General features: G+C 41.4%; 1 protein-coding gene across 2 annotated transcripts; it reads left to right on the forward strand.

Moving 5' to 3' along the window:
• The first annotated feature begins 1,442 nt into the window (after positions 1-1,442).
• Positions 1,443-27,020, forward strand: gtpbp3 (GTP binding protein 3, mitochondrial). Of its 2 annotated transcripts, none has more exons than XM_010872570.3 (9): positions 1,443-1,834; positions 3,776-4,035; positions 4,550-4,636; positions 11,195-11,397; positions 13,549-13,621; positions 17,621-17,764; positions 20,913-21,078; positions 24,928-25,257; positions 25,518-27,020. In XM_010872570.3, exons 1-9 carry the CDS (start codon positions 1,773-1,775, stop codon positions 25,747-25,749), a joined length of 1,557 nt encoding a protein of 518 aa, XP_010870872.2. In that variant the 5' UTR covers positions 1,443-1,772; the 3' UTR covers positions 25,750-27,020. The 2 variants fall into 2 exon arrangements, with proteins under 2 accessions (XP_010870872.2, XP_010870873.2); XM_010872571.3 differs by having other exon boundaries at positions 3,779-4,035.
• The last annotated feature ends 876 nt before the right edge of the window (positions 27,021-27,896 follow it).

Below are 27,896 nucleotides of genomic sequence, written 5' to 3' on the forward strand. Positions count from 1 at the left end.
CCTCCCCATGTGGGAGAGAGGGAGGAGAGGTTGCATCGTCTGTGCCCGGTGCACGCTTTGGCACAGTTTGTGCAGCACACGGCTGCGGTGCGGACCGCCCCACAGCTCTTTGTGTGTCACAGAGGCCCCAAGTTGGGCCAGCCGTTGTCAAAACAGCGTCTGTCTCACTGTTTGTGTGAGGCAATTGATCTGGCCTACAAGTCACGTGGCACTCCCACGCCCAGGGTGTTTGGGGCGCACTCCACATGTGGGGTGGCAGCCTAGGCTGCACAGTTCAGAGGTGTGGGGGTGAAAGACATTTGCACTCCTGCATCTTGGAGGATGCTGTCGGCTTTTGGTGGACACTGGCTCACTCTGTGCTCAGTGTGGCTGAGGCTGGAGTGTGAGTTTGATCTGTTGAGGGGCTGGGACTGCACATTTGACATGGTTCCGTCCGATCCTCCGGTTTGCCTGTGCGGTTTTTGGTCGGACGTACACATTGGTTGTGCTTGAGCGTCTGCTTGTGCGCCGAGTCCGGGTCCCGGCGTGTTTTTTGGGCTGGCCTCGGATGCTCCTATTCAGTTTTTACTGATTGAGGAGGTACCGGTTGGGTTGGTGCCGTGTGTGCATTAGTTTGGGGCTGTTTATCAGTGCACAAACGTATGTGACTAGAGTTGAGCGGGATGGAAGCGGCTCGGTGGTGTGGTTGGTATTCCATGCCTGAGCTGTCCTGGTCGGCACTGTTGGTGAGGTAGGTGACTGGCAGGGAGTACATTTTGGGCTCGCTCGCTTTGCCCTCAACCAATAGGAGCAAAGACCCTATGGGCAAAGCTTCACGATATAGAACGATAGTTACTTTCCTAACTCCAGTTCTATGAGTGGAGCGTCGCCCATAGTGTTCACGCCCTGACCGGTCTCTGAGTTCTTTCCTCGTGAAGAAAGGTATGTCGGGAGACTGAGCAGTGTGTGACAACCTCTTTTATAGCCATGAGAGGTGTGATTTGCATATTTAAATTTTCAGCTACCCTATCCTACCCACTCAACTGGAGTTACGAAAGTAACTATTGAAACAAGCATTAAGCGTTGGTTATATTATATTAATAAGAAATATGTTAGAGAAGCAGTCTCATATGAATACAGGTCTGAATTCTACTTTCACAGTGATGCAGAAACACAAAACCGGGTTGTGTGACAAGTGTATGGTTGAAGAAATGGTGGAATGTGTTGATATTTTGTGAATAGGATCAAGACAGTTGGATGGGCGTGGGAACTGGATGATATTCTGGGTGGTATTAGGGGACTGGGGAGTTTTATAAGGAATTATTGTATTTTCTAAATAAAGAATGTTTAGGCAGGAGTGTATAATTGTCTAGGGAGATCATGACTTACCAACTCCAGACCAGTAGGTGGCAGTATATGTACCTTTAATGTTAATATCCACCGATATCCTTTAAGGAAGAACGGCAGAGGTTTCTTTGCTATTGCTAACATTGTGAAAACTGAAAGAAGCGTGGACATAGGCATTGGGATAAACAATAGTGAGATATATCACATGTTAAGATATTTAATCACCACCAGAAGTTTGAGAGAATACCTGCAATAAATCCCAAATGACGCATTGGTCATCTATCTAAATTAGTTCAACGTTTCTCTAGCAGATAATCTACTACAGTCCATTCAAGACTAATACTGTACTCCTTAACGGGCTGATGATCTAGCCTAACCCAGCTATAGCTAACCACGTTATTTACCGGTAAACAACCTGCAAAGACTGTCATTTGTTTTTAATATTAATGTTGCTATCCACACCTTGGAGATTGTGGAGGAGCGCTATTTCCACGCTCAAGTCACTAAGGTTAGTCAAGAGTCAAATCTCTCTAAGATATAGTTGATTTTACATAGTTACAGTTGTGCTCATACATTTGCATACCCTGGCAGAATTTGTGAAATGTTGGTATGAATTTAGAAAATATGACTGATCATGCAAAACAATGTATTTTATTTAAGGATTGTGATCATATGAAGCCATATATTATCACATAGTTGTTTGGCTCCTTTTTAAATCATAATGATAACAGAAATCGCCCTGATCAAAAGTTTACATACCCTTGGAATGTTTGGCTTTGTTACAAACACACAAGTAAAAGTGAATTAGTATCTGTGTATAGTCAATGAGTTTGTTAGCTCTCACCTGAATGCACTTAGCAGGCAGGAAACTGAGCCAGGTAATGGAACTTTATAAAGAAAAGGACATTAAAAGCTATCCAAAGCCTTGCAAAAGGTCAGGTAAACCAAGAAAGATTTCAGCCAAAACCGCCAGAAGAATTGTTTCTGGATACAAAGAAAAAACCACAGGTAACCTCTGGAAATATCCAGGCTGCTCTGGAAAAAGATGCTGTGGTTGTTTCAAGGAGCACAATACGACGATACCTAAACAAAAATGAGCTGCATGGTCGAGTTTCTAGAAAGAAGCCTAACTGCACCAGTGTCACAAAAAAGCCCAGTTACAATATGCCCGACAACTGCAATTTTGATTGATGAGACCAAAATAGAGCTTTATGGTCACAACCATAAATAGCATAAACGTTATGTTTGAAGATGGGTCAACAAGGCCTATAGTGAACAGAATACCATCCCCACTGTGAAGCATGGTGGTGGCTCACTGATGTTTTGGGGGTGTGTGATCTCTAAAGGCATGGGGAATCTTGTGAAAATTGATGGCAAGATTAATGCAGTATATTATCAGAAAATACTGACAGACAATTTGCATTTTTCTGCACGAAAGCTGCACATGGGACGCTTTTGGACTTTCCAGCACGACAATGACCCTAAGCACAAGGCGAAGTTGACCCTCCAGTGGTTACAGCAGAAAAAGGTGAAGACTCTGGAGTGGCCATCAGTCTCCTGGCCTTTATATCATCGGCACTCTGGGGAAATCTCAAACGTGCAGTTTATCCAGGATGACCAAAGACTGACCTGGAGGCATTTTGCCAAGACAAATGGGCAGCTATACCACCTGCAAGAATTTAGGGCCTCATAACTATTACAAAAGATTGCACGATACCATTGATGCTAAAGGGAGCAATACACAGTATTAAGAACTAAGGGTATGCAGACTTTTGAACAGGGGTCAGTTAATTTTTTCTTTGTTGCCATGTTTTGTTTTATGATTGTGCGATTCTGTTATGATCTACAGTTGGATGTGAATCCCATAAGAAATAAAATATGTTTTGCCTACTAACTCATGTTTTCTTTACAAATGGTACATATATTACCAATTCTCCAAGGGTATAAACGCTTATGAGCACAACAGTATTTGTTGCTTATACACATAATAGTTGCTCAGTATATCGTGCTTATAGCTATCCTTAGCCACAGTACTGGATTCCTAATAGCTAGTTTCACCTTCAGTCACAGAACTAATTAAATGTCTCAGTAGGTGTCCTGGGGGGTGGGGTAAACAGATCCTTGAAGGCATTAGGGTATAATTATAAGTGGTGTGTTAGGGACACAATTAACCTGAATATAAGCACATTTTCTGTTATCCTTGCTCGCATTCTTTGCTGGGGAAAACATCTGAAGTAACACTTAATTTAAGCTATCATATCATGTGACACTGATATATTTACAAACATGAAGTCTATCCCAGAAACTGCAGAAATCACCTTTCCTATGTAAAGACTCTGAACACAAATTTTTGACAAGTTTTACTGCCTCTTTACAACGCTTTATATCCAGTTAACTGTTATCCAGTTAATGATCCAAAATAACAGTTCCACGATATTTACTGTTTCAGCAGACCGGCTCCAGTGAGGCACCTGTCTATTCCTACCGATGCGGTGTGCGATGCTGACACCATCTTTGCTCTGTCGTCAGGCCACGGCAGGTGTGGTGTGGCCGTGGTCCGTGTCAGTGGTCCTGCCTCCTCCATGGTCTTGAGGAACATGACTGGTCTGACCCAGACTCTACCCCCTCCTCGTACTGCTCTGTTGCGGAGGATTACTGATCCCCACACCAAAGAGTTGCTGGACCGTGGCCTGGTTCTCTGGTTCCCAGGTCAACAGTACATGACATCTCGCAGTTACTCAGGGTGGAAAAACAATGCATCTATTATTATTGTTCTTTATTAATCTTTATTTATATGGAGAAATCAGCTAAGGCCAAGGTCTCTTTTACAGCTGAGCCCTTTGTTACAACAATAAAAACCCATACAAAATGGAAATAAAACCATTAAAAAATAAAAACATTGAGAAAAACAATCACAACTGGCAATAAATAAGAAATGTTACGTCTTATTGGCGCTAAAACATTTAACTTAGATCACTCTGAACCACATTACACGATTGTAGTGCAACATTTTCAAAAGCTGTTTTACCCAGTTCTGAATTGGCATGCGGCATCTCAAGCACTATCCAGTCTTGTGAGTGTTTGGTAACTGCTGTTCTTCCATCTAATGTTTTGTTAGATCGTCAGTATGTTTTTGCAATTACCTGTTCTTAATTGCTTTTTCTAGACCAAAAAATGACATGTTATTGAATTTAGTTGACCATGTGACTGGTTATGGTTTCAGGTCCACACAGCTTCACAGGAGAAGACAGTGCAGAGTTCCATGTCCACGGAGGTCCTGCGGTCATCACAGCTGTCCTTCAAGGCCTAGGTAAGAGAGACGTAGAAAAATGCCTCCCATTGCCTGTTTCATGTTTTTTTTGTAGATTAGTTTCAATTTTATTGTCATTGGACAAGTACAAGTACAGAACACCGAAATGCAGTTTGCGTCTAACCAGAAGTGCAAACAGGAGGGCAGAAAAATGTCCAAGTGTTAGGTATATGTATGTACAAGTGGAATGTATAGATGTAATGCAAATTCACTACATATGGCAATTCTAAATGTGCAGTGGAAAATTCACAAATTTACAGGTATTAAGTATAATGTATGTACAAGTCAGATAAATAGTTGTGGCAATTCTCAATGGCATTCTGAATTTGCAATCGAGGCCAATTTGGGTGTTTCACTGCTTTCTGTATTATTGCAATTGCAATTACGTAAGACACTAGAATAAGTTATATTTGTTTCCTTGTTATATTAATAGAAACAAGAAGCAAACAAATGTCCGTACTTTTCTTTCAGAGCCCTTTCTTGTAAATTAAGGAACTGGTGTTTAGCTTCCTTGCAATATCAGTCTTTGGCTGCTTGATGGCAGTGTTGTATACATCAATTAGGTGCAGTGTCAAAGATTGCAATTACATTTTCAGAACATAATCAGTCAACAACACAGTAAATAAAGTTGGTAATACCTGTAATACAGATATATAGTACTTTTGAATTAATGTAGTAATAGCAATGACCAAGAGCCGACTGGCTTTGTGTGATGTAATGATTGTGACAAGTAAGGACCACCATTTTTACAGTTGATAAACATTTTAACGTAAAGGAAATAACAAAAGCACCTCATTGCAAGTTTTGTTTTTCCAGTTGTGATGAGTCTAGAATAACCTATCCACTCTGAACTTCATACTTCATGACCCCAGAGCAGGTAGGGAGTTTCTGTCTTTCTGGCTGTGTATGTATTCCTCAAAGACATGACACAAGCTGCCAGCACACACAATTGTGTTAATTTGTAAGTCAGTAAAATTTTACGAACCCCAATACATTTTAGGTAGTGTGTATTTAGAGATTTAGGACAGTTTTTAATTTTTTTGTGATCTGTAACATGCAAACAACTAGGCTAATTTAACAAAGCCATGCAACATATTAGCAATATATTTGATCCTCTTGTAAATGCACAATATACATGGAAATTAATTATAAATGCTGTCTACATTTCCTTCGAGTCTTACTAGAGTATGAGAGGGTAAACGAGAAAAGTGTAAGTAAGGGTCTTGTGTAGCTCATTTGGTATAGTATGTTGCTTGGGTTACTTTCTAGTGGAGGGCCAGTATGATATGGTATGAAAATGTATGCAGTCGCTACAGTTTCTTGCTGCGTAGGTGTTTGTAATTACTTAAAAGATAAATGTAAATCTTTACATAATTTGTACATTGGAATTATTCCACCCACTTTGATTTTTATTTTACAAGGTTTGGTCAAAAGGTGTGTGTGTGATTGATATACACGAACTATTTTATAATATTAGTGACAATAAAATTATAGAAATGTTGACAAACAAATAAAAACTGAAGAACCAAAACTTGATGTATAAATATTCACATAGTCTGTTTAGGCAAGACTAAATTACTCCATTAGTCAGAATTGGCTAAATAAAACACAAACGTTACATGTACTACTACTCACCTTGTGTGAAATAGTATGAAATTACATTAATTTGACTCCTCTTTCTGTCTCCCACACAAACAACATACGTATGTAATGTCTCTCAAATATTATATTTCAATCACAGAATGAACTAAGAAAACCAAGGAGTTTATTGAAACTCTCTTAAGGACTGGCAGTGATTGGTAGATCGGTAACAATATCATATCTGACATTTAGTATCTTTTTAAGCAAGGTCAAGTTCAAACGATGTGTTAAATGACATATTAAACCACCCAGGCACTTCAAAGATTCATTTGTCTTTCTGAACTGAGCAGGAAGGAAACCGCACTGAGGTGTCACCATAAGGCTATTGGAGACGTTAAAACATCACCAGGGGTCAGTCGTTTTAATGCCAGAAAACCTGATCTCTCACATTGAAATTACTCTACAATAATGAAAACAAAAAAATTAAGAACAACACTAATCCTAAACATGTTGTAATAAAGTAAAAACATGTTTTTTTTTTAAGTCAATGGAATCCAGTTTTTGGACTGACTGTAAAGCCATACATTTGTGTTGCTAAGTATACGTCAGTACTTGGTTCAATTCCTTTTGTTTGTCCAACCCCAGGAATAAAACAGTGAGGAGAGCAAGTATTTGATACACTGCCTATTAGGCAGGTTTAATGTATAATTTTTAAGTAATTAATTTGCATTTTATTGCATGACATAAGTATTTGATACATCAGAAAAGCAGAACTTAATATTTGGTACAGAAACCTTTGTTTGCAATTATAGAGATCATACGTTTCCTGTAGTTCTTGACCAGGTTTGCACACACTGCAGCAGGGATTTTGGCCCACTCCTCGATACAGATCTTCTCCAGATCCTTCAGGTTTCGGGGCTGTCGCTTGGCAATATGGACTTTCAGCTCCCTCCAAAGATTTTCTAATGGGATCAGGTCTGGAGACTGGCTAGGCCACTCCAAGACCCTGAGATGCTTCTTACGGAGCCACTCCTTAGTTTCCCAGGCTGTGTGTTTCGGGTCGTTGTCATGCTGGAAGACCCAGCCACGACCCATCTTCAGTGCTCTTACTGAGGGAAGGAGGTTGTTGGCCAAGATCTCGCTTTACATGGCCCCATCCATCCTCCCCTCAATATGGTGCAGTCGTCATGTCCCCTTTGCAGAAAAGCATCCCCAAAGAATGATGTTTCCACCTCCATGCTTCACAGTTGGGATGGTGTTCTTGGGGTTGTACTCATCCTTCTTCTTCCTCCAAACACGGCGAGTGGAGTTTAGACCAAAAAGCTCTATTTTTGTCTCATCAGACCACATGACCTTCTCCCATTCCTCCTCTGGATCATCCAGATGGTCATTGGCAAACTTCAGACGGGCCTGGACATGCGCTGGCTTGAGCAGGGGGACCTTGCGTGCGCTGCAGGATTTTAATCCATGACGGCGTAGTCTGTTACTAATGGTTTTCTTTGAGACTGTGGACCCAGCTCTCTTCAGGTCATTTACCAGGTCCTGCCGTGTAGTTCTTGGCTGATCCCTCACCTTCCTCATGATCATTTATACCCCGAGGTGAGATCTTGCATGGAGGCCCAGACCGAGGGAGATTGACCGTCATCTTGAACTTCTTCCATTTTCTAATAATTGCGCCAACAGTTGTTGCCTTCTCACCAAGCTGCTTGCCTATTATCCTGTAGCCCATCCCAGGCTTGTGCAGGTCTACAATTTTATTCCTGATGTCCTTACACAGCTCTCTGGTCTGTTTGATTGAGTGTGTGGACAGGTGTCTTTTATACAGGTAACGAGTTCAAACAGGTGCAGTTAATACAGGTAATGAGTGGAGAACAGGAGGGCTTCTTGAAGAAAAACAAACAGGTCTGTGAGAGCCGGAATTCTTACTGGTTGGTAGATGATCAAATACTTATGTCATGCAATGAAATGCAAATCAATTATTTAAAAATCATACAATGTGATTTTCTGGTTTTTCTTTTAGATTCTGTCTCTCACAGTTGAAATGTACCTATGATAAAAATTACAGACCACTACATGCTTTGTAAGTAGGAAAACCTGCTAAATCGGCAGTGTATCAAATACTTGTTCTCCCCACTGTAGGTACATTTTCAACAGGTCAGTAACATGAGTGCGTATAAAAAAAGAGCATCCCAGAGAGGATGTGTCTCTCAGAAGATGGGGAGGGATTGATCACTCTGTGAAAGAAATGATTCAACCATTTAAGAATAACCTTTCTCAACATAAAATTGCAAAGAGTTTGGGGATCTCAATATCTAATAATCTACGGTACATAATACAGCTGTGCTCAAAAGTTTGAGAATTAGTAATATATGTACCATTTGAAAAGAAAACATCAGTGATCAGGCAAAACACATTTTTTATTTCTTATGGGATTCACATTCAACTGTACGTCATAAAAGAATGGCACAATCATAAAACAAAACATGGCAACAAAGAAAAAAATGAACTGACCACTGTTCAAAAGTCTACAGCCCCTTAGTTCTTAATACTGTGTATTGCTCCTTTTAGCATCAATAACAGTGTGCTCTTTTGTAATTGTTGTCTATGAGGCCCCAAATTCTTAAGTGGTATAGCTGCCCATTCGTCTTGGCAAAATGCCTCAATTTTCTTTGTTTCTCTTGCAAGAACCACATGTTTGAGATCTCCCCAAAGTGGCTGGTTGATATTAAGGTCAGGAGACTGTGATGGCCACTCTAGAACCTTCACCCTTTTCTGCTGTAACCAGTGGAGTTTCAACTTGGCCTTGTGCTTAGGGTCATTGTCGTGCTGGAAAGTCCAAGACCATCCCATGCACAGCTTTCATGCAGAAGAATGCAGATTGTCTGCCAGTATTTTCTGATAACATGTTCTATTCATCTTGCCATTAATTTTCACAAGATTCTTCGTGCCTTTAGAGCTTGCACAGTCCCAAAACATAATTGACCACCATTCTTCACAGTGGGGATGGTATTCTGTTCACTATAGGCCTTGTTGACCCCTCTTCAAACAGCATTTACGCTATTCATGGTTGTGACCATAAAGCTCTATTTTGGTCTCATCAATCCAAATTGCAGTGTGCCAGAAGCTGGGAGGCGTGTCAAGGTGTTGTCGGGCGTATTGTAACCAGGCTTTTCTGTGGCATTGGTGCAGTTAGGCTTCTTTCTAGAAATTCGACCATGCAGCTCATTTTTGCTCAAGTATCGTCGTATTGTGCTCCTTGAAACAACCACGCCATCTTTTTCCAGAGCAGCCTGTATTTTTCCTGAGGTTACCTGTGGTTTTGTCTTTGTATCCAGAAGCAATTCTTCTGGTGGTTTTGGCTGAAATCTTTCTTGGTCTACCTGACATTGGCTTGGTATCAAGAGATCCCTGATTTAACACACCTGCTCCCCATTCACACCTGAGACCTTGTAACACTAATGAGTCACATGACACTGGGGAGGGAAAATGGCTAATTGGGCCCAATTTGGACATTTTCACTTAGGGGTGTACTCACTTTAGTTGCCAGCGGTTTAGACATTAATGGCTGTGTGTTGAGTTATTTTGAGGGGACAGCAAATGTACACTGTTATACACGCTGTACACTCACTTATTTACAATGTAGCAAAGTGTCATTTCTTCAGTGTTGTCACATGAAAAGATATAATCTAATATTAGCAAAAATGTGAGGTGTGTACTCACTTGTGAAATACTGTATAGGGAGTGTCATAGCAAAGGGTCTTAATACTTTGTTTAAAATTTTCAATAAATTGGTAGAAATTTCTAAAAATGGGTTTTCCCTCTGTGATTATGCTGTGAACCGTAAGGTGAAAACATTATTTTTTTTGCTGCATGTGTCTAGTTATTTTGAGATACTATCTTGTAATGACAACATAACAAACTTGTAATTACTTTTTAAATTTTTTTAATATATATATATTTTCTTTAAGTTAATCTCATTATTTCGAGATAGGTATCTCGTTACAATGAGATAAACTTAGAGATCCAGCACCAAAAAGGGGTTTGTCTTTATTTCGAGATTATCATATTCAGTCATTCATTGATATGCAAAGGACCTTATACGTCTTTCTTTATTTTCAGAAAGAGTATGGTTGTGTTGCTTGTGTTGTGTTGGCAGTAACATCTTTCATACAGGATACAAAAAGCATGTGACGTGGGTCTGCCATAACTGACAATTTCTTATTTAGATATGGTGTGATACCTTTTAAAAAAAAAATTGTCTGAACCAGAAGGTTTAGGCTACTACTGTTATATAACACGCAACAGTAAAATGCACTCCAAAGTTTTACAAAGTATCCAGAACATTATTGTTGAATTATTCACGGCTCTATTTTACAGAACAAATATTAGACTTTGGTATAAAAAAATATTGAAAGGTTAACCAAAGCTGCTATGTGGCTTGTAACTATTGGAGCTGTATTTTGGCTGTACTAAAAATGTAACAGTTTTTTTCTAAACAGAGGATATTTCAGCATTTTTCAGGGGCTCCCCTGAAAAAATAGAATGAAAGGTAGTAGTTTGTGGTATACTAAACCAAAAAACCACCCTCAAATCGAACTTGTTGCACTTACAGGTCTCTAAAAGGAAATGGAGAATTGAAGTATGGAGACAATAGCACAATGTTCTTTAACTGTTCTTCATCAGCGCATATTAAAGTCTTCATGCCAATACAAAAACATACTAGACCACCAGTGATGCAACAGTGTGCTGGTTGCATATTTTTAATTTAGGTTTACACTAAAAACTCAAGCAGTGTATGTTTTCTTTAATACATATTTGTAATTTAATTGTAGTTTTCGAAACGCTCTCAGTGAACCTTAGTAACCCAAGCTTGTGAACGTTAGGAAAGCTTCTTAGTGACCCAAGTTTCCTCTGTCTTGCTATGTGTGTAACTTTGACCCAGTGACTCTGTCTTGCTGTGCGGTGTGTGCCGAGCAGGAAGTCTGAAGGGTGTAAGGCCTGCAGAGGCTGGTGAGTTCACACGGAGGGCTTTCCACGCCGGGAAGCTGGGCCTGACGGAGGTAGAGGGCTTAGGGGACCTGATCCATGCTGAGACTGAGGCTCAGAGGAGGCAGGCCCTCAGGCAGATGGATGGGGAGCTGGGGCACCTCTACCAGGACTGGAGCTCTAGACTCAAACGGGTAGGTAGTATAAAGAAATAAATGAAGAATGAAAACCTGGTTACCTCGACTTGTACTTTGCCTGGTTCATATAAGCCCCATGTCCAAGTTTTTTGTGTATAGTAAGTTTATAGTAAGTTATATACTATAATTAAGCAATTTGGCACAATTTCTTAATTACATTTAATTTGTGTTATATGGCCAAAATACCACGGCTAAGAGCTGTTTGGAGGCATGATGCATCGCAGAGCCTGCACATGAGCAGTGCAATTGCATTTGAGATTTTGAGAAATTCATAGATTAAGAGGTGATATTTGCGGTTTGAACAAGAAAGCAGTAATGAGTTTGGAAGTGAATGTGTTTAATGCATAAAGGCTCTTGGAAAATCCAAAATATGTGAATTGTATCAGATTGTGAAACCTTATAGTGGGCTATTGCCTACTTATCGAGGGTGATTGATGTGGAGGAACAAAAACAATGAACCTACCATAATTTTGATTTGTGTTGCAAAATATAATTTATATAGGCTACCTGATACATCTGGCTACATCTGGATATTTTAATTTGATATGGGGATGGTCAATTTGCTGCACGCTGTGTCCAATGCGAAAGATGTCAGCTTGAACTTGTGACATCTGCCTACAGTGGGAAAAACAAGTATTACACTGCCGATTTTGCAGGTTTTCCTACTTACAAAGCATGTAGAGGTCTGTAATTTTTATCATAGGTACACTTCAACTGTGAGAGACGGAATCTAAAACAAAAATCCAGAAAATCACATTGTAAGAATTCCGGCTCTCACAGACCTGTTCGTTTTTCTTTAAGTCCTCCTGTTCTCCACTCATTACCTGTATTAACTGCACCTGTTTGAACTTGTTACCTGTATAAAAGAAACCTGTCCACACACTCGATCAAACAGACTCCAACCTCTCCACAATGGCCAAGACCAGAGAGCTGTGTAAGGACATCAGGGATACAATTGTAAACCTGCACAAGCCTGGGATAGGCTACAGGCCAATAGGCAAGCAGCTTGGTGAGAAGGCAACAACTGTTGGCGCAATTATTAGAAAATGGAAGAAGTTCAAGATGACGGTCAATCTCCCTCGGTCTGGGCCTCCATGCAAGATCTCACCTCATGGGGCATCAATGATCATGAGGAAGGTGAGGGATCAGTCCAGAACTACACGGCAGGACCTGGTCAATGACCTGAAGAGAGCTGGGACCACAGTCTCAAAGAAAACCATTAGTAACACACTACGCCGTCATGGATTAAAATCCTGCAGCGCACGCAAGGTCCCAATGATCATCTGAAAGTCTGTATTGCCCAGTGACAGCCCCGAAACCTGAAGGATCTGGAGAAGGTCTGTATGGAGGAGTGGACCAAAATCCCTGCTGCAGTGTGTGCAAACCAGGTCAATAACTACAGGAAACAAACAAAGGTTTCTGTACCAAATATTAAGTTCTGCTTTTCTGATCAAATACTTATGTCATGCAATAAAATGCTAATTAATTACTTAAAAATCATACAATGTGATTTTCTGGAGTTTTGTTTTAGATTCTGTCACTCACAGTTGAAGAGTACCTATGATAAAAATAACAGACTTCTACATGCTTTATAAGTGGGAAAACCTGCAAAATCGGCAGTGTATCAAATACTTGTTCTCCCCTCTGTAGTTCCAATTATTTTGTAGTGATTGTTTTATATTTCCATAATTCAGTAGTATTAATTCCATCGGTTAATGGATCGATGTAGTTGTGTTTAAGGAACATGACTTGTAAAGTTTACAGCTGCCACCAGGATGCTAACAGTCTACAGTAGTAATAGGCCCTGTCTTGCTACCGTTGTTATGAAGCTTCAAATGTCAATGATCACACTGGGCATAGCAATGACTAATCAGGTTTTTGTTTGGTGCAAACGGATGTACCTTGTGATTACAAAGTGTCAGAAAGTACGAATACCATTTGATGACCCTCTCTTTGGACAGAAAATGTTGTTTATAGTCTAGTCAGGTGTACCATCTGTCTCCTATTCATCCATCTGACCAAGAAAACATCACAACTGAAAAACATAAATCTGTGCCAAATGAAAGAATAGAGAGGCTATCGTAACGAGGATACCATATGTCATTGTTTTCTCTTCTGCTTGCCATCTGGCTGGGTTTCTTGTTGCAGTGTTTAGCTCACGTGGAAGCCTTTATAGACTTCAGTGAAGATGAGCTCATCGAGGACGGGGTGTTAAATCAAGGTGAGTATGTCCCTGCTCGGGAAAACATAAGCAGGCATTTAAATGATCGGTGTGTGAGGGGGGATCTGCAGAGAGAGAGGCCGGGCGTCACCGTAATGACCACTGAAATCAAACTGCTGAAAAGACAGTTTCCATCAAGGCAGTGGGAAGAAAAGGGCCAAAGGGACACTGGAAACATTCATTAGTCTTCTCTAAGGAAGCCTCTCAGGCTGTCCACCACAGGAATACACGCCATCAGCACAAACATTGTCTTAAAAAAAACAGCTAGAAAAACCTGCATTCGCTACTACTTTTAACATGTCTTGTAAACTCCCCTACCCCTATCTGTCTCTCCCTCCCTCCCTCCCTCTTTCCCTCCCTCCCTCCCTTTCTCTCTGTTTCCCATGTCGGGAGTTAGAGGAAGGGGAGGGAAGGCACATTCTCCTCAGTGTCGCCTCTTTGAATCTGGTGGGGCGGCTTAGCCAACACGAGACTCTGATCTTTGATTTAGGGACAGATGTTTTGCTGTCAGGCATGTGTTTTGGTGGCATGCCATCAGGCCTTTCCTCTCAGAGGAGGGTTCATGACCGCCTTTGGCTGATAGTTAAGTACTTAGGGTGTCGTTGAAACTCTCATCACAATTGACAGAAGGAGATTGTTTTAACTCTTATCATTTAGTTCTTGATGGTCTGTCTCACATATGTTGTTATACTGTTCATATTTCATCAGTTTCACACGTTACACTTCGTTGGTTATTTGGAAAGATTACTTGATGTTGACTCCCATCGTTCATTTCCCTAGTGTTCCATGATGCTCCCTCCAAGTTGCACGTGCACATAAAGCCTTGCACGTCCTCCAGGACTGTTGTGCGGAAACCTGCTCAGACACAAAAAGTCAACATTGTTTACTTTGCTTTACTTTTTTGACTTAGTGATTTTGCATTATTTTGCACGGTATAGAACTGAGCAACGTTTCTCGCCGCTGCTATGTGAATTGACATAATATCCACCCCTTTTTCAATGCAACAATCGAAAACTAACTCTTCAAGATTGAGTCTGGGTTTTTATTGTAGGCATTGCCGGTTTTCGTTGGAACTGAATTCCATTGACCCTAACATAACCTGGAATGGATACACTTTTAAATGCTTAGAGCACACTTGTTGTTCATGACTGGTCTGAGTTATTTTAGTTAAAGGTTTCATATTGATCAGCATTGAAATGGGGGAGTTACTGCTTTCTACCACTGCACCAAACTTGGCAAATCAGGTAAAACGCCTACCCATCGTTAAAGGTGCAATTTTGTATTTTGAAGCAGGTTTGAAAATGTAAGTACAGTATATAGGCGGAGGGTGGCCTCAGGGGTGTAGCACAAAGTTCTGGGCCCTATTAGATTCTGTCCACTTTTGATCCATGAACAAAATGAATGCAGCCGGTAGTCAGGGGAGAATCTTTATTTAGCATGAGTCCAAAATGTTGATCTTCAATAGTTATTACATGTTCTCCAATAATTATAAAATTAACACATAGGAGGTGGTCATAGCCAACCATTACACAGTCCATTATCCTCCAATAAGAAAGTTTATCCTACAAAATACCCTTGTATGGTATGTTCCAACCTATGGTCTATGGGCCTATTCATATGACAGTCACATGGGCAACTCCTATCAGGAGGTATGGACGGAATGTGTGAGGAGGGTGTGTGGGGCCCATCAGTAACCGGCATCACACCCTATCTATTGTCCTTTGTTCAGAGTTAGTCAGCACTTGTGCGTTGTGTTAAGTTTCTCATGCCCATATTCTTTCAGTCCTGTACATAGGCGGTCTCTGAAAGACCCCACCCACTTTATTCAAGAAGTAGGGCCCATCTACACATATACCTTACAGGTGCTGGTCATATAATTAGAATATCATCAAAAAGTTGATTTATTTCAGTAATTCCATTCACAAAGTGAAACTTGTATATTATATTAATTCATTGCACACAGACTGATATATTTAAAAATGTTCATTTCTTTTAATTGTGATGATTATAACGAATGAAAATCCCAAATTCAGTATCCGAAAATGTTTATATTACTTAAGATCAATAAAAAAAAGATTTTTTTTAGAAATGTTGGCCAACTGAAAAGTATGAACATGAAAAGTATGAGCATGTACAGCACTCAATACTTAGTTGGGACTCCTTTTGCCTGAATTACTGCAGCAAAGTGGCGTGGCATGGAGTCGATCAGTCTGTGGCACTGCTCAGGTGTTATGAATGCCCAGGTTGCTCTGATAGTGGCCTTCAGCTCTTCTGCATTGTTGGGTCTGGCGTATCGCATCTTCCTCTTCACAATACCCCATAGATTTCTATAGGGTTAAGGTCAGGCGAGTTTGCTGGCCATTTAAGAACAGGGATACCATGGTCCTTAAACCAGGTACTGGTAGCTTTGGCACTGTGTGCAGGTGCCAAGTCCTGTTGGAAAATGAAATCTGCATCTCCATAAAGTTGGTGAGCAGCAGGAAACATGAAGTGCTCTAAAACTTCCTGGTAGAAGGCTGCGTTGACCTTGGACCTCAGAAAAACACAGTGGACCAACACCAGCAGATGACATGGCACCCTAAACCATCACTGACTGTGGAAACCTTACACTGGACTTCAAGCAACGTGGATTCTGTGCCTCACCTCTCTTCCTCCAGACTCAGGGACCTTGATTTCCAAAGGAAATGCCAAATTTACTTTAATCAGAGAACATAACTCACCAGTCCAGTCCTTTTTGTCTTTAGCCCAGGCGAGACGCTTCTGACACTGTGTCTTGTTCAAGAGTGGCTTGACACAAGGAATGCGACAACTGAAACCCATGTCTTGCATACGTCTGTGCGTGGTGGTTCTTGAAGCACTGACTCCAGCTGCAGTCCACTCTTTGTGAATCTCCCCCACATTTTTGAATGGGTTTTGTTTCACAATCCTCTCCAGGGTGCGGTTATCCCTATTGCTTGTACACTTTTTTTTCCTACCACATCTTTTCCTTCCCTTCGCCTCTCTATTAATGTGCTTGAACACCGAGCTCTGTGAACAGCCAGCCTCTTTAGCTATGACCTTTTGTGTCTTGCCGTCCTTGTGCAAGGTGTCAATGGTCATCTTTTGGACAGCTGTCAAGTCAGTAGTCTTCCCCATGATTGTGTTGCCTACAGAACTAGACTGAGAGACCATTTAAAGGCCTTTGCAGGTGTTTTGGGTTAATTAGCTGATTAGAGTGTGGCACCAGGTGTCTTCAATATTGAACCTTTTCACAATATTCAGATTTTCTGAGAATTTGGGGTTTTCATTAGTTGTCAGTTGTAATCACCAGAATTAAAAGAAAAAAACACTTGAAATATATCAGTCTCTGTGGAATGAATGTATACATTATACAAGTTTCTCTTTTTGAATGGAATTACTGAAATAAATCAACTTTTTTTTCATATATTCATATTATATGACCAGCACCTGTATATACCTAGTTCCCCTTTTCCCCCTGGTCCAAAGCCACTGGGTCGCCTACATTGTGGAATTATCTGTAGGCCATGAAGATGATGGCACAAGGAAATTGCATTTTGAAAAGTGATTACTCATTTTACATGCAATTTCTAATTTTACATTTGAATAATTAAGCAGTTACTCTTATCTAGAGTAACTTCAAGGATGAATTGGGGCTAAGTGCCTTGCTCATTGCACCAAATTAAATTTTTATCATTGACAAAACATTCTTAAATGAACAAGCCCTGGTTAGAAATGTGATTTTTGTTCTCATTAAATATAGGTCTGCACTGGATACCACATGGGCTACTGTAAGCTACGTCATTGTACTCGAAAGCGATGTGGATGTGATTGAAATAGGACTACCTTCGTTGGTTTTTGTTGGTAGTCCTTCATTATGTTCAGATGGCCACAAAACTGCAAGTAAAGTGGGTAGTAAACATTGAAGTTCGCTCACTTTAAACCTGACATTTGCTCAAAGCCCAATAATCTGAGGGAAAAGCACCTGTCTCCGCTCCCCAGTGGACAGTTCAGTGCACCGGCTGCAGACAGAAATCGAGAGACACCTGGGGGACGAAAGGAGAGGAGAGAGGCTACGCAACGGAGTGCAGGTGGTCATAGCAGGCGCTACCAACGCTGGGAAAAGCAGCCTACTCAACACACTCTGTAAGAAGTCATCACACTTAGAATTATACACATGATACATGCTGAATATACAGTGGGGAGAACAAGTATTTCATACACTGCCAAATCCAGAAAATCACATTGTATGATTTCTTTAATAATTAATTAGCATTTTATTGCATGACATAAGTATTTGATCACCTACCAACCAGTAAGAATTCCGGCTCTCACAGACCTGTTAGTTTTTCTTTAAGAAGCCCTCCTGTTCTCCACTCATTACCTGTATTAACTGCACCTGTTTGAACTTGTTACCTGTATAAAAGACACCTGTCATCACAATCAATCAAACAGACTCCAACCTCTCCACAATGGCCAAGACCAGAGAGCTGTTTAAGGACATCAGGAATAAAATTGTAGACCTGCACAAGGCTGGGATGGGCTACAGGATAATAGGCAAGCAGCTTGGTGAGAAGGCAACAACTTTTGGCACAATTATTAGAAAATGGAAGAAGTTCAAAGGTGAGGGATCAGCCCAGATCTACATGGCAGGACCTGGTCAATGACCTGAAGAGAGCTGGGACCACAGTCTTAAAGAAAACCATTAGTAACACACTACGCCTTCATGGATTAAAATCCTGCAGCGCACGCAAGGTCCCCCTGCTCAAGCCAGCGCATGTCAGGCCCGTCTTAAGTTTGCCAATGACCATCTAAATGATCCTGAGGAATGGGAGAAGGTCATGTGGTCTGATGAGACAAAAATAGAGCTTTTTGGTCTAAACTCCACTCGCCGTGTTTGGAGGAAGAAGAAGGATGAGTACAACCCCAAGAACAGCATCCCAACCGTGAAGCATTGAGGTGGAAACATCATTCTTTGGGGATGCTTTTCTGCAAAGGGGACAGGACGACTGCACCGTATTGAGGGGAGGATGGATGGGGCTATGTATCGCGAGATCTTGACCAACAACCTCTTTCCCTTAGTAAGAGCATTGAAGATGGGTCGTGGCTGGGTCTTCCAGCATGACAATGACCAGAAACACACAGCCAGGACAACTAAGGAGTGGCTCCAAAAGAAGCATCTCAAGGTCCTGGAGTGGCCTAGCCAGTCTCCAGACCTGAACCCAATAGAAAATCTTTGGAGGGAGCTGAAAGTCCGTATTGCCCAGCGACAGCCCCGAAACCTGATGGATCTGGAGAAGGTCTGTATGGAGGAGTGGGCCAAAATCCCTGCTGCAGTGTGTGCAAACCTGGTCAAGAAATACAGGAAATGTATGATCAAGGTTTTCTGTACCAAATATTAAGTTCTGCTTTTCTGATGTATCAAATTGTCACACCCTGATGTGTTTCACCTGTTGTTTTGTCCCCGCCCCTCACCAGGTGTTCCCGGTTCCCTATTAGCCCCGTGTATTTAAACCCTGTTCTCTGTTTGGCAGTTGCCAGATCGTCTTGTCCTGTACAGTCGTTTCCAGCGTTCTATGTGTTCATCAGCCAGTCTACCCGTCCTTCTATTCCCCGGTTACGACCCTTGCCTGTTTTCCGGATTACGAGCCTGCCTGCCCACTCCTGTACCTTCGACCATCCGAACGCCCGAGAACGAACACTGCCTGTCCCCCACCACGAGCCTGCCTGCCCTATCCTGTACCTTCGACCATCTGACCGCCCGACAACAAACCCTGCCTGTCCCCTACCACGAGCCTGCCTGCCCACTCCTGTACCTTCGACCATCTGAACGCCCGATAACGAACCCTGCCTGTCCACCACTACGAGCCTGCCCACTGCCTGGTTGTTCAATAAATACTTTGGACCGCCCTCCTCTGCCTCTGTGTCCGCATTTGGGTCCCCACCCGTTCATCGGTGTGATACAAATACTTATGTCATGCAATAAAATGCAAATTAATTACTTAATCATACAATGATTTTTTCTGGATTTTTTTCCGTCACAGTTGAAGAGTACCTATGATAACAATTACAGACTTCTACATGCTTTGTAAGTGGGAAAACCTACAAAATCGGCAGTGTATCAAATACTTGTTCTCCCCACTGTATACACCCACATACACAGTACTGTGAAAAAACTATAATATGTGTGACCAATAATTATTCAATGGTGGACATTTCTTATAAAACCTTTCTTGCTGTCAAAACATGTGCCAGATGCTGAGCAAGCACTTCTGTGGGTTTCTTTCCGTTCCTCAAGGAAGAGACCTTTAAGTACTGTCTATCAGTTTCAGACAGCTTTTTGGGTCCTCTATTGTGATTTGTTTTCAGCTTGTCTGGTTTCTTCAAATTTCTTTATTAAATCTTTTCTAACCATTCACAAGATATCAATGAATTTTGGGACAACACAAAAACATCTTATAATGTTTTATTGTATTACTTTTTATTGGCATTTATTCTTATGTTATTGAGTTCCACCAGTAAATAAACACGTAATTGCCAGATAAATAGCTATAAATAATTGTCCTAGATGGACAAAGATTTTACCACACTGTATAATAAACACAGAACTCCCATCCTTTGGGTATTTTTAATTAAATCTTTTTGTTTAAGTCATGAGTTTGAGATATGACATCCTAGCATAATTTTGCATGGCTTTGTTTAAACCATGTAGAGTGTGTTTGGCAGTTGCTTCCTTTTGGAATAATGGACACATTTATCAGGCTGTAAATAAAATCCTGTTATTGTTTCCTATTGAGCTTAGGGCCTGACTGTTTTGTTTTGATTAAGGCCTCGTGGTCAGTTTGTCTGGACAGTGCAGAGAGGGGTGCTGCCATATGTACTTTTTGCTTAGTTCCTCCAGACTACAGCGGAACTAAGGTGTTTAAGTCTGTCTGGGAAGAATGCTGTAGAGTTTATTGAGGATCTTATTTTGACATGATTCCAAATGACTCAGGATAGCACTCTTAGATTAGTATTTCCTTTCCTAGTATTACCTGGACGGAGCTGGCCAGTTTCACCAACCTCCACAACCCTGTGCTAATCCACAAGCAGGATACACACGCCATTTCTAAAAACTGCTAAAGTGTTTCTCTTGAGTATAGTTAGTTGTAGAGGGTAAAATAGCATCAAAATAACATTTTGTCCCTCTCTTTCATCCTTCTCTATTCCTCCATCTCTGTCATCTCTCTCTCCCGTTCTCTACATCTTTCCCTTTTCCATCCCTCTTTCCATCCATATATCACTATCCGTCCAGGCCAGCGTCCGGCAGCCATTGTGTCCCCTATTCCAGGGACAACCAGAGATGTGGTGGAGGCCTCTCTGGACATTGGTGGGTTCCCTGTCCTCCTGAGTGACACTGCAGGGCTCAGAGATGGTCTAGACAGTGTGGAGAGAGAAGGGGTCCGCCGAGCCCGCCAGAGGTAGGTTTCTACGGTGGCTCTGATAAGGATTCACCCCTCTTGGACTGTTATGAAATGAAACTTCTAATATCTATACATTTAATCAGGAGTTTCTGCCACTGATCAACACAAAAAAAATCTACAAATTGCTCTGAAGTTATTACTAAAAACAAAACAGAAAGTAATTGATGACTTAAGTATTCACACTTTTTAGTCTATTTAGTGGAGGCATGAGTCTATTTGGAAAAGTCTCTACCCGCTTTGCAGATCAGTATACAGCAATATTTGCACATTCTTCTTGCTCAATCTTCATCAAGTTGGTTGGGGACCTTTGAACAGCAATTGTCAAACTTTCCACATTCTCATTTGGATTGTGGTTCGACTGGGCCACTAAAGGACATTCACAGATTTATCCTGAAGCCACTCCACCATTGTCTTGGCTGTGTGCTTTGGTTCATTGTCATACTGAAAGATTAATCTTCATCCCAGTCTGAGGTCCTGTGCACTCTGGATCCTGTTTTCTTGATGGACCTGTCTGTATTTTACTCTGTTCATTCTTCCCTAAATGCTGACCAGGTTCCCAGTTCTTGCCTGTGCAAAGCATCCCCATAGCAAGATGCTGCCATAACAATAATGACACTTAATTTTTGAGATGTTCTCATATACTACCCCTGATTGGTGAAGAACCTTATTCCAGGTTGACGTTGAACATTGCTTCATTGGCATGATGTTTTTTTTAGGAATTGGTATTAACCAACTGTGGTTATCCCACTTAACAGGTGTACTAAATTGAAATCATAAGACACACCTTGATTGCACAAAGGTGGACTCCATTTAACTTGTTTGACGACTTCTAAAGACAATTGGTTGCACAACAGATAATTCAGATTTCTCATTGCAAAGGAGGTGAATACTTTTTTGCAGTCAGTTATGTTGTGTTTTGTACATGTTGTATCACAGTAAAATATGGAAGTCCAAGTGGTGAATAATTTGAGGCACTGTATGAATCACCTTCACCAGGAACAGTAGGATGTCATGGTCAAAATCAACTTTTCTTGTGACGTAATCTCTATACCACCCAGCTCTAAGGAATATTTCTCTCCAGTCAGTCTAGCATAGTGCAGATGAAACCAAACAGCCCATAGCTTGTGCCTGATATCTGATCAGATACTGATTAGCCAAAGCTGGAGCTGGTATAAGGAAAACCCGACTGAATCTGGACTGCTTATGCTAAACTGGATGGCTATCCAGAAGGAATCTCATCAATTTTCATCCAAAAGTAAGGTGACTAGATTTGTGGAATGAAAACCAGGGAAATTTCAATTTCGGCTGTCTATATATCACTAAAATATCCATTGTCATTATCCATAAAATAAGAAAAGGGTTAGGGACATTTCCAGTTTCATGTTTAGTCTTACAGGCACACTGTGATAGACAGAGTTAACAACTATATTACTCAAACACAACAGACAACACAGAACTGTCTGATCCGAATAGCCATGAAGTGGTCCTGGAAGTCTGGGCAGGAGAAGAGCATAAGAGAACATGAGAGAACATGAGAGAACATGAAAAACAGAGATAATGGACTTTTTCTTCTCCATCTTTCTCTTCTTCAACCGTCTTCCTTCTCTTTGTTCCTTTCTTTCTCTTTACCTTTCCACCTCACTCTTCTACACTCCCCGCTTCACTCTGTTCACTCTCTTCATTTTTCCTTCTTACTAATATTATTCATAATAAATAGTACACTATTAGATCAAATACTTTGGTTAACAGATTCCCATTACTTGCCTCATTTTTGTATTATATCTCAAAAACATTGTTTGGAATAATAAATTGGCAGACTCTGTGATCGTATCTTTACCTTTCCTCCTCCATCCCCTTCCCTTTTCCTATCCAGTCTTCCTCCTCTCCTTCCTCTCCACTCTAACAGAAAACATTATGCTAATGTTATTCATGAACATTTTAAAGTATATTTCACACTATTTATTACAATGCCAAACCATTCAAAATTGCAATGTACAAATAAATAGCCCATCCTGCCAATATCCAGCAACTTCGCACAGCCATTGAAGAGGAGTGGACCAACATTCCACAGGCCACAATCAACAACATGATCAACTCTATGCAAAGGAAATGTGTTGCACTGTGTGAGGCAAATGATGGTCACACCAGATACTGACTGGTTTTCGGACACCCCCGGACCCCCCCCCCTCCCAATAAAGTGAAACTGCACATTTTAGAGTGGCCTTTTTTTGTGGCCAGCCTAAGGCACACCTGTGCAATAATCATGCTGTCTGATCAGCATCTTGATACGCCACACCTGTGAGGTGGATGGATTATCTCAGCAAAGGAGAAGTGCTCACTAACACAGATTCAGACAGATTTGTAAACAATATGTGTCGTTCTCGGGTTTACCCAGACTCAAACAGTTCCAAAACATCTGACCGTTCCTTCCCCACCTCGCCTGTAACACCTGACTTAAACAATAGAGAAATTAATGTCAGAAAACCACCTCCAGGTGTAACTGGACACAATTGGAGTCAGTAATCACTAGGGCAATAATTTTTTTTCAATTATTAACTACTGAAAACAGCGTAATTGTTGATATTGCTAATTTTGCTAATTATTTATTCAGAATAAGAAAGGATATTTTACTTTTGATATAGTTATGATGCTGCACACTTATTTGCACTATACAGATTTTTTGTTTGTTTTAGAGAATACTATTATTAATAGTTTTCATTATTGATCTTTTGCATTTAACTTCATGCGTGAACAGTAGAACAGTAGTAGTATATTTTATGATTTTAATGACAAAGTCGATATACAAATAGATATACTGTCATTCATATCCTATAGATGAAACCTTTTGAGTATATCGTGTACATTGTGGGTCATGCACATTGTTTAGAACATGAACTCGGGTTAAATTTCCAATGAATTTCTGGTCATTTGTATTTATTCTCTAACAAAAAATATTTTGTTTTACCAGAAAACATTGCGGTCCAACTGTGGCTTGTTGCTGACCCCTTCATTATGGGGACTTGGGGAGTATTAGCTGTATCTTCCTGTGCATTGGAAATTCTCTGCAGAAGAACAAAATGTACAAGACATGAAAATCCTTCAAAACAAAGAAAGGAAGAAATAATTCAATACTTTTTGTCCCATGCGTTTTATTTTGGCTCCAGTTCTAGTGACGTCTTAAGTGTATATATTCATCTTAAAGAACTGTGGATATAAATAGCCCACGTAAACACACTCAGGAGACGGGACGTTGTGTAATGGAGGGCTAACATGCCCAGGTTCTTAATAATATTGACCAAATAGAAGATTGCCTAATAATACTAACCACATAAAGGATTGTGAAATAAAGTTGACTATAGAAAGGATAGCATATTAATACTGTCCACTTAAAGGGTGAAACCCACACTTTCTGTGATGGAGTCAAATGCATACATACCTGTGTTCTGTATCCTGGTGTCAGCTTCCATTGTTTACAACTGGGAAGAATGGCAACACACACACACACACACCACTCGCCAGGCTGACAGAAGAGAGAGACGGGAGAGTTCCAGAGGCCCAGTAGGAAGTCCAGGCTGTTCTTGTGCTTAAGGGGACTTTGTGTGAGTCTGTCAGGGGATCTGTGGCTCCTGACCTGGGGAAGGGCAGGAAGGAGGTGGTCAGAATAAGCATCCTGGTTCGGCTGCTGGTCCCTGGGGTGAGGGAGAGTCCCCACAGTGTTAACCGTGTCTGTCCCTAGACTCCCTCCCTACGACGTTCTCTTCTAACAAGTACAGACAATAAAAACAAAGCATTCAGTACCATTCGGGACAATTATATTCTGTTGTGTTCATGTTTCTTTTCCTTCAGGGTGGAGCAGGCTGACCTGACCCTAGTTGTAGTGGATTCTACACAGCTCCCCACAGAGCCCAAGCAGGCACCAACTTTCCTCCAGGGGTACCTCAGCATTGTGCTACCCCAACCCAGCGGGGGGAACCCGGAGGAGGGCAGGGAGGCTACCTCAGACAGGGTCCTGCTGGTGCTCAATAAGAGCGACCTGGTACCTGAGGCGCAGAAGGAGAGGACTGAGAGGGAGCTCAGAGAGAGCCTGGGTCTCCCTCCTGCATGTTTTCTGTCCTGCCACACCACCACTGGACTGGGGGATTTCCTCGCTGTGCTGCAGAGCAGGGTCAAGACTCTGTGAGTATGAACTTCATGCTGGCCTGAGCGAAGCTCTTTGTGGAGGTTTCTTAGCATCGTATTCCTAAATATACGTTTCTTGCCAGGGGCAAAGTTTCAAATTGATAGAGTCTTTGTCCAATTCACTTGAAATGAAACGATATCTGAAGTACAGTATACAAATAGGACTCATCTCTTACATTCATGATAATGTCAAGACTTGTCATAACATCCATCCTGACTCTCCCAAAACAAGTTTATCCCAACCTTCTCCCCTCCAGGTGCGGCAACCCTCTGAGCGGCGCCCCGAGTCTGACTCAGGCCCGCCACAGAGCCCACCTCCAGCAGAGCGTTCAGGCCCTGAGCCAGTACCACCAGTACAGAAACCACGACTTGGCCCTGGCCGCCGAGGGGGTCCGCCTCGCCCTAACCCACATCGGACGTATCACAGGACGGGTCGGGGCCGAGGAAATACTGGACATCGTATTCAGAGACTTCTGTATCGGCAAATGAACGGTTAAACGTGTGTGCTTCAAACAAATCTAATTGAGAACTTGACACATGGAAAGACTCAAAATACAATTTGAGCAATCCCACAGATATGCAACTATTGTCCATTTAATTGTCCTGATGCTTTTTTTTATTATGAAATGGTGCATTTCAACTCAAGCCAAGTGGGACACAAAGACGTGTGAACAACAGATCAGCAGTGACTGTTGAGCCGTCGACGTCACTGTGTTGTGCGGCCCATAGTTTGGCAGGTGATCATCTCCCTGCCTTTTGTTCCCCTGTCAATCTGGCCTTGGTTAAATATTTATGTTTCCTTGTTGAACTCCTCACCCGTCTTCCCCAGTTGACACCTTCTCACCCAGCCCTCTGACGACATGGCCCGCGTTCTGTTTCATGGCCCTCCCCCTGCTGGGTCCAGTCCTGTCCTACTGCTGATTGTGCAGCGCAGTGGAGAACAGTGTGTAATAAAACACAATAGGCTCTGAATGAGTATCAGTGAATTAGAGGAGTCTACACATAAGGATGGCATTTGGCCCTAACTTTGAAAAAGATCTTCTGTTATTATCCTTAGGCTTAGAATTTTTGGAAAACACTTCCTTATTTTTGTAGTGTTGGTACCTGGAATTCATTGAATGTCAGAGAATGTTTCTGATAAGTGTTTAATAGGGAAATTAAAGAATAACCAGTCAATATTGTATTTTAACTTGATTTAGATCTAGAAGTACTTTGCTTTGTGTTTACCAGGAAAACTAGTTTTTTTTAATTTTATTTAAAATTTTTAATTTCTTTATTTATACAGAGGAATCCGTCTGAGGTGTCTTACAGCTGAGCTCTGTGTACAACAAATACAAAATTACAGATAACAATTACATTTAACAGCAACCTTTTCATTTATTATCAAAGTGTTTTACAAGTGTATGTTTTTGCGCATGCATGTTTGTGCATCCATGCATATAGCACTTTTTGTGAGGAGTGGAATTGGGGGCTTTGGGGTTAACATTTACACATCCAGTGTGTTCCTACTCTGTTGACTCAGGGTAAGAAAGTGTGTGAGAAACCACAACCACTCAGGGCTTTAAACAATGGATTTCCTGAGAACACCTGTAGTTCTGTCATCCATCATCACCAGACGGAGAAAGGAAACTGTCATTACCAAACAGTCTAAACAGCATGTACAGTATGAACAATCTATTATTCTCTTCCAGGACTGGCTTAGTGTTTTCATGATATAGATTCAAACATGTGAACACCTGATTAAACCGATTTGGAATTTGGCTGGTTGAGATTTTGTATTTTAAGAAACCCAGTATGAATCCACATATCTCTGTTTTGATAATATGTTAAATGCATCAAATGTTTCATTTAAAAAAACCTATAATACACTCAATCCTGCTCTAGGTTTTTGGCATATTTAAAAAAAAATCTATGGAGAAAGACATTCAATCAAACCTGCATTGCGATAATGTTTCTGTCAGTTTTTTCTCCGCAATTCCTGATTAAAGCCCTGCTTTGTCGCAGCAACTTCCAGTGGACTACGGGCAGTCAATGTCGATAAATGAAGCACAGTCGATGCCTTTGCGGTTCTTATGGCACTGCTTGTTCAACCAAGAAGTCTACACTAGAATCCTTATGTGCCAGTTTTAGACTTTGAGCTCACAGGTGCTTAAGCTGCCGCAGGTAGTCACTAGTACACAACGAGGCAACAGAATATTCCCTCACACCTGCCCCCCTCACACCTGCCCCCCTCACACCTGGCCCCCCTCACACCTGCCCCCCTCACACCTGCCCCCCTCACACCTGCCCCCCTCACACCTGCCCGCCTCACACCTGCCCCCCTCACACCTGCCCGCCTCACACCTGCCCCCCTCATAGCTGGCCCCCCTCACGCCTGGCCCCCCTCACACCTGGCCCCCCTCACACCTGGCCAATTGCACCAGCCTATGCAGGATTCCTAGACTAATCAGCAGAATCATTTAAACTATTGTCTTGCAATAACTAATAAGTCTTTAGGGCCGCAGTAGCTCTTTTTAGGTTACAGACTGGTTTTGGGTGCTGGTTAAAAACCTACAACAAGGGGTATGTTTTCTCACAGGTATGTTTTCACTTTTCAGAGTCTGAAGTGTGTGTGCATGGGATCAATGTTGAAAAAA

Source organism: Esox lucius, chromosome 8, assembly GCF_011004845.1.
Source record: "Esox lucius isolate fEsoLuc1 chromosome 8, fEsoLuc1.pri, whole genome shotgun sequence".
Lineage (NCBI taxonomy): Eukaryota > Metazoa > Chordata > Actinopteri > Esociformes > Esocidae > Esox > Esox lucius.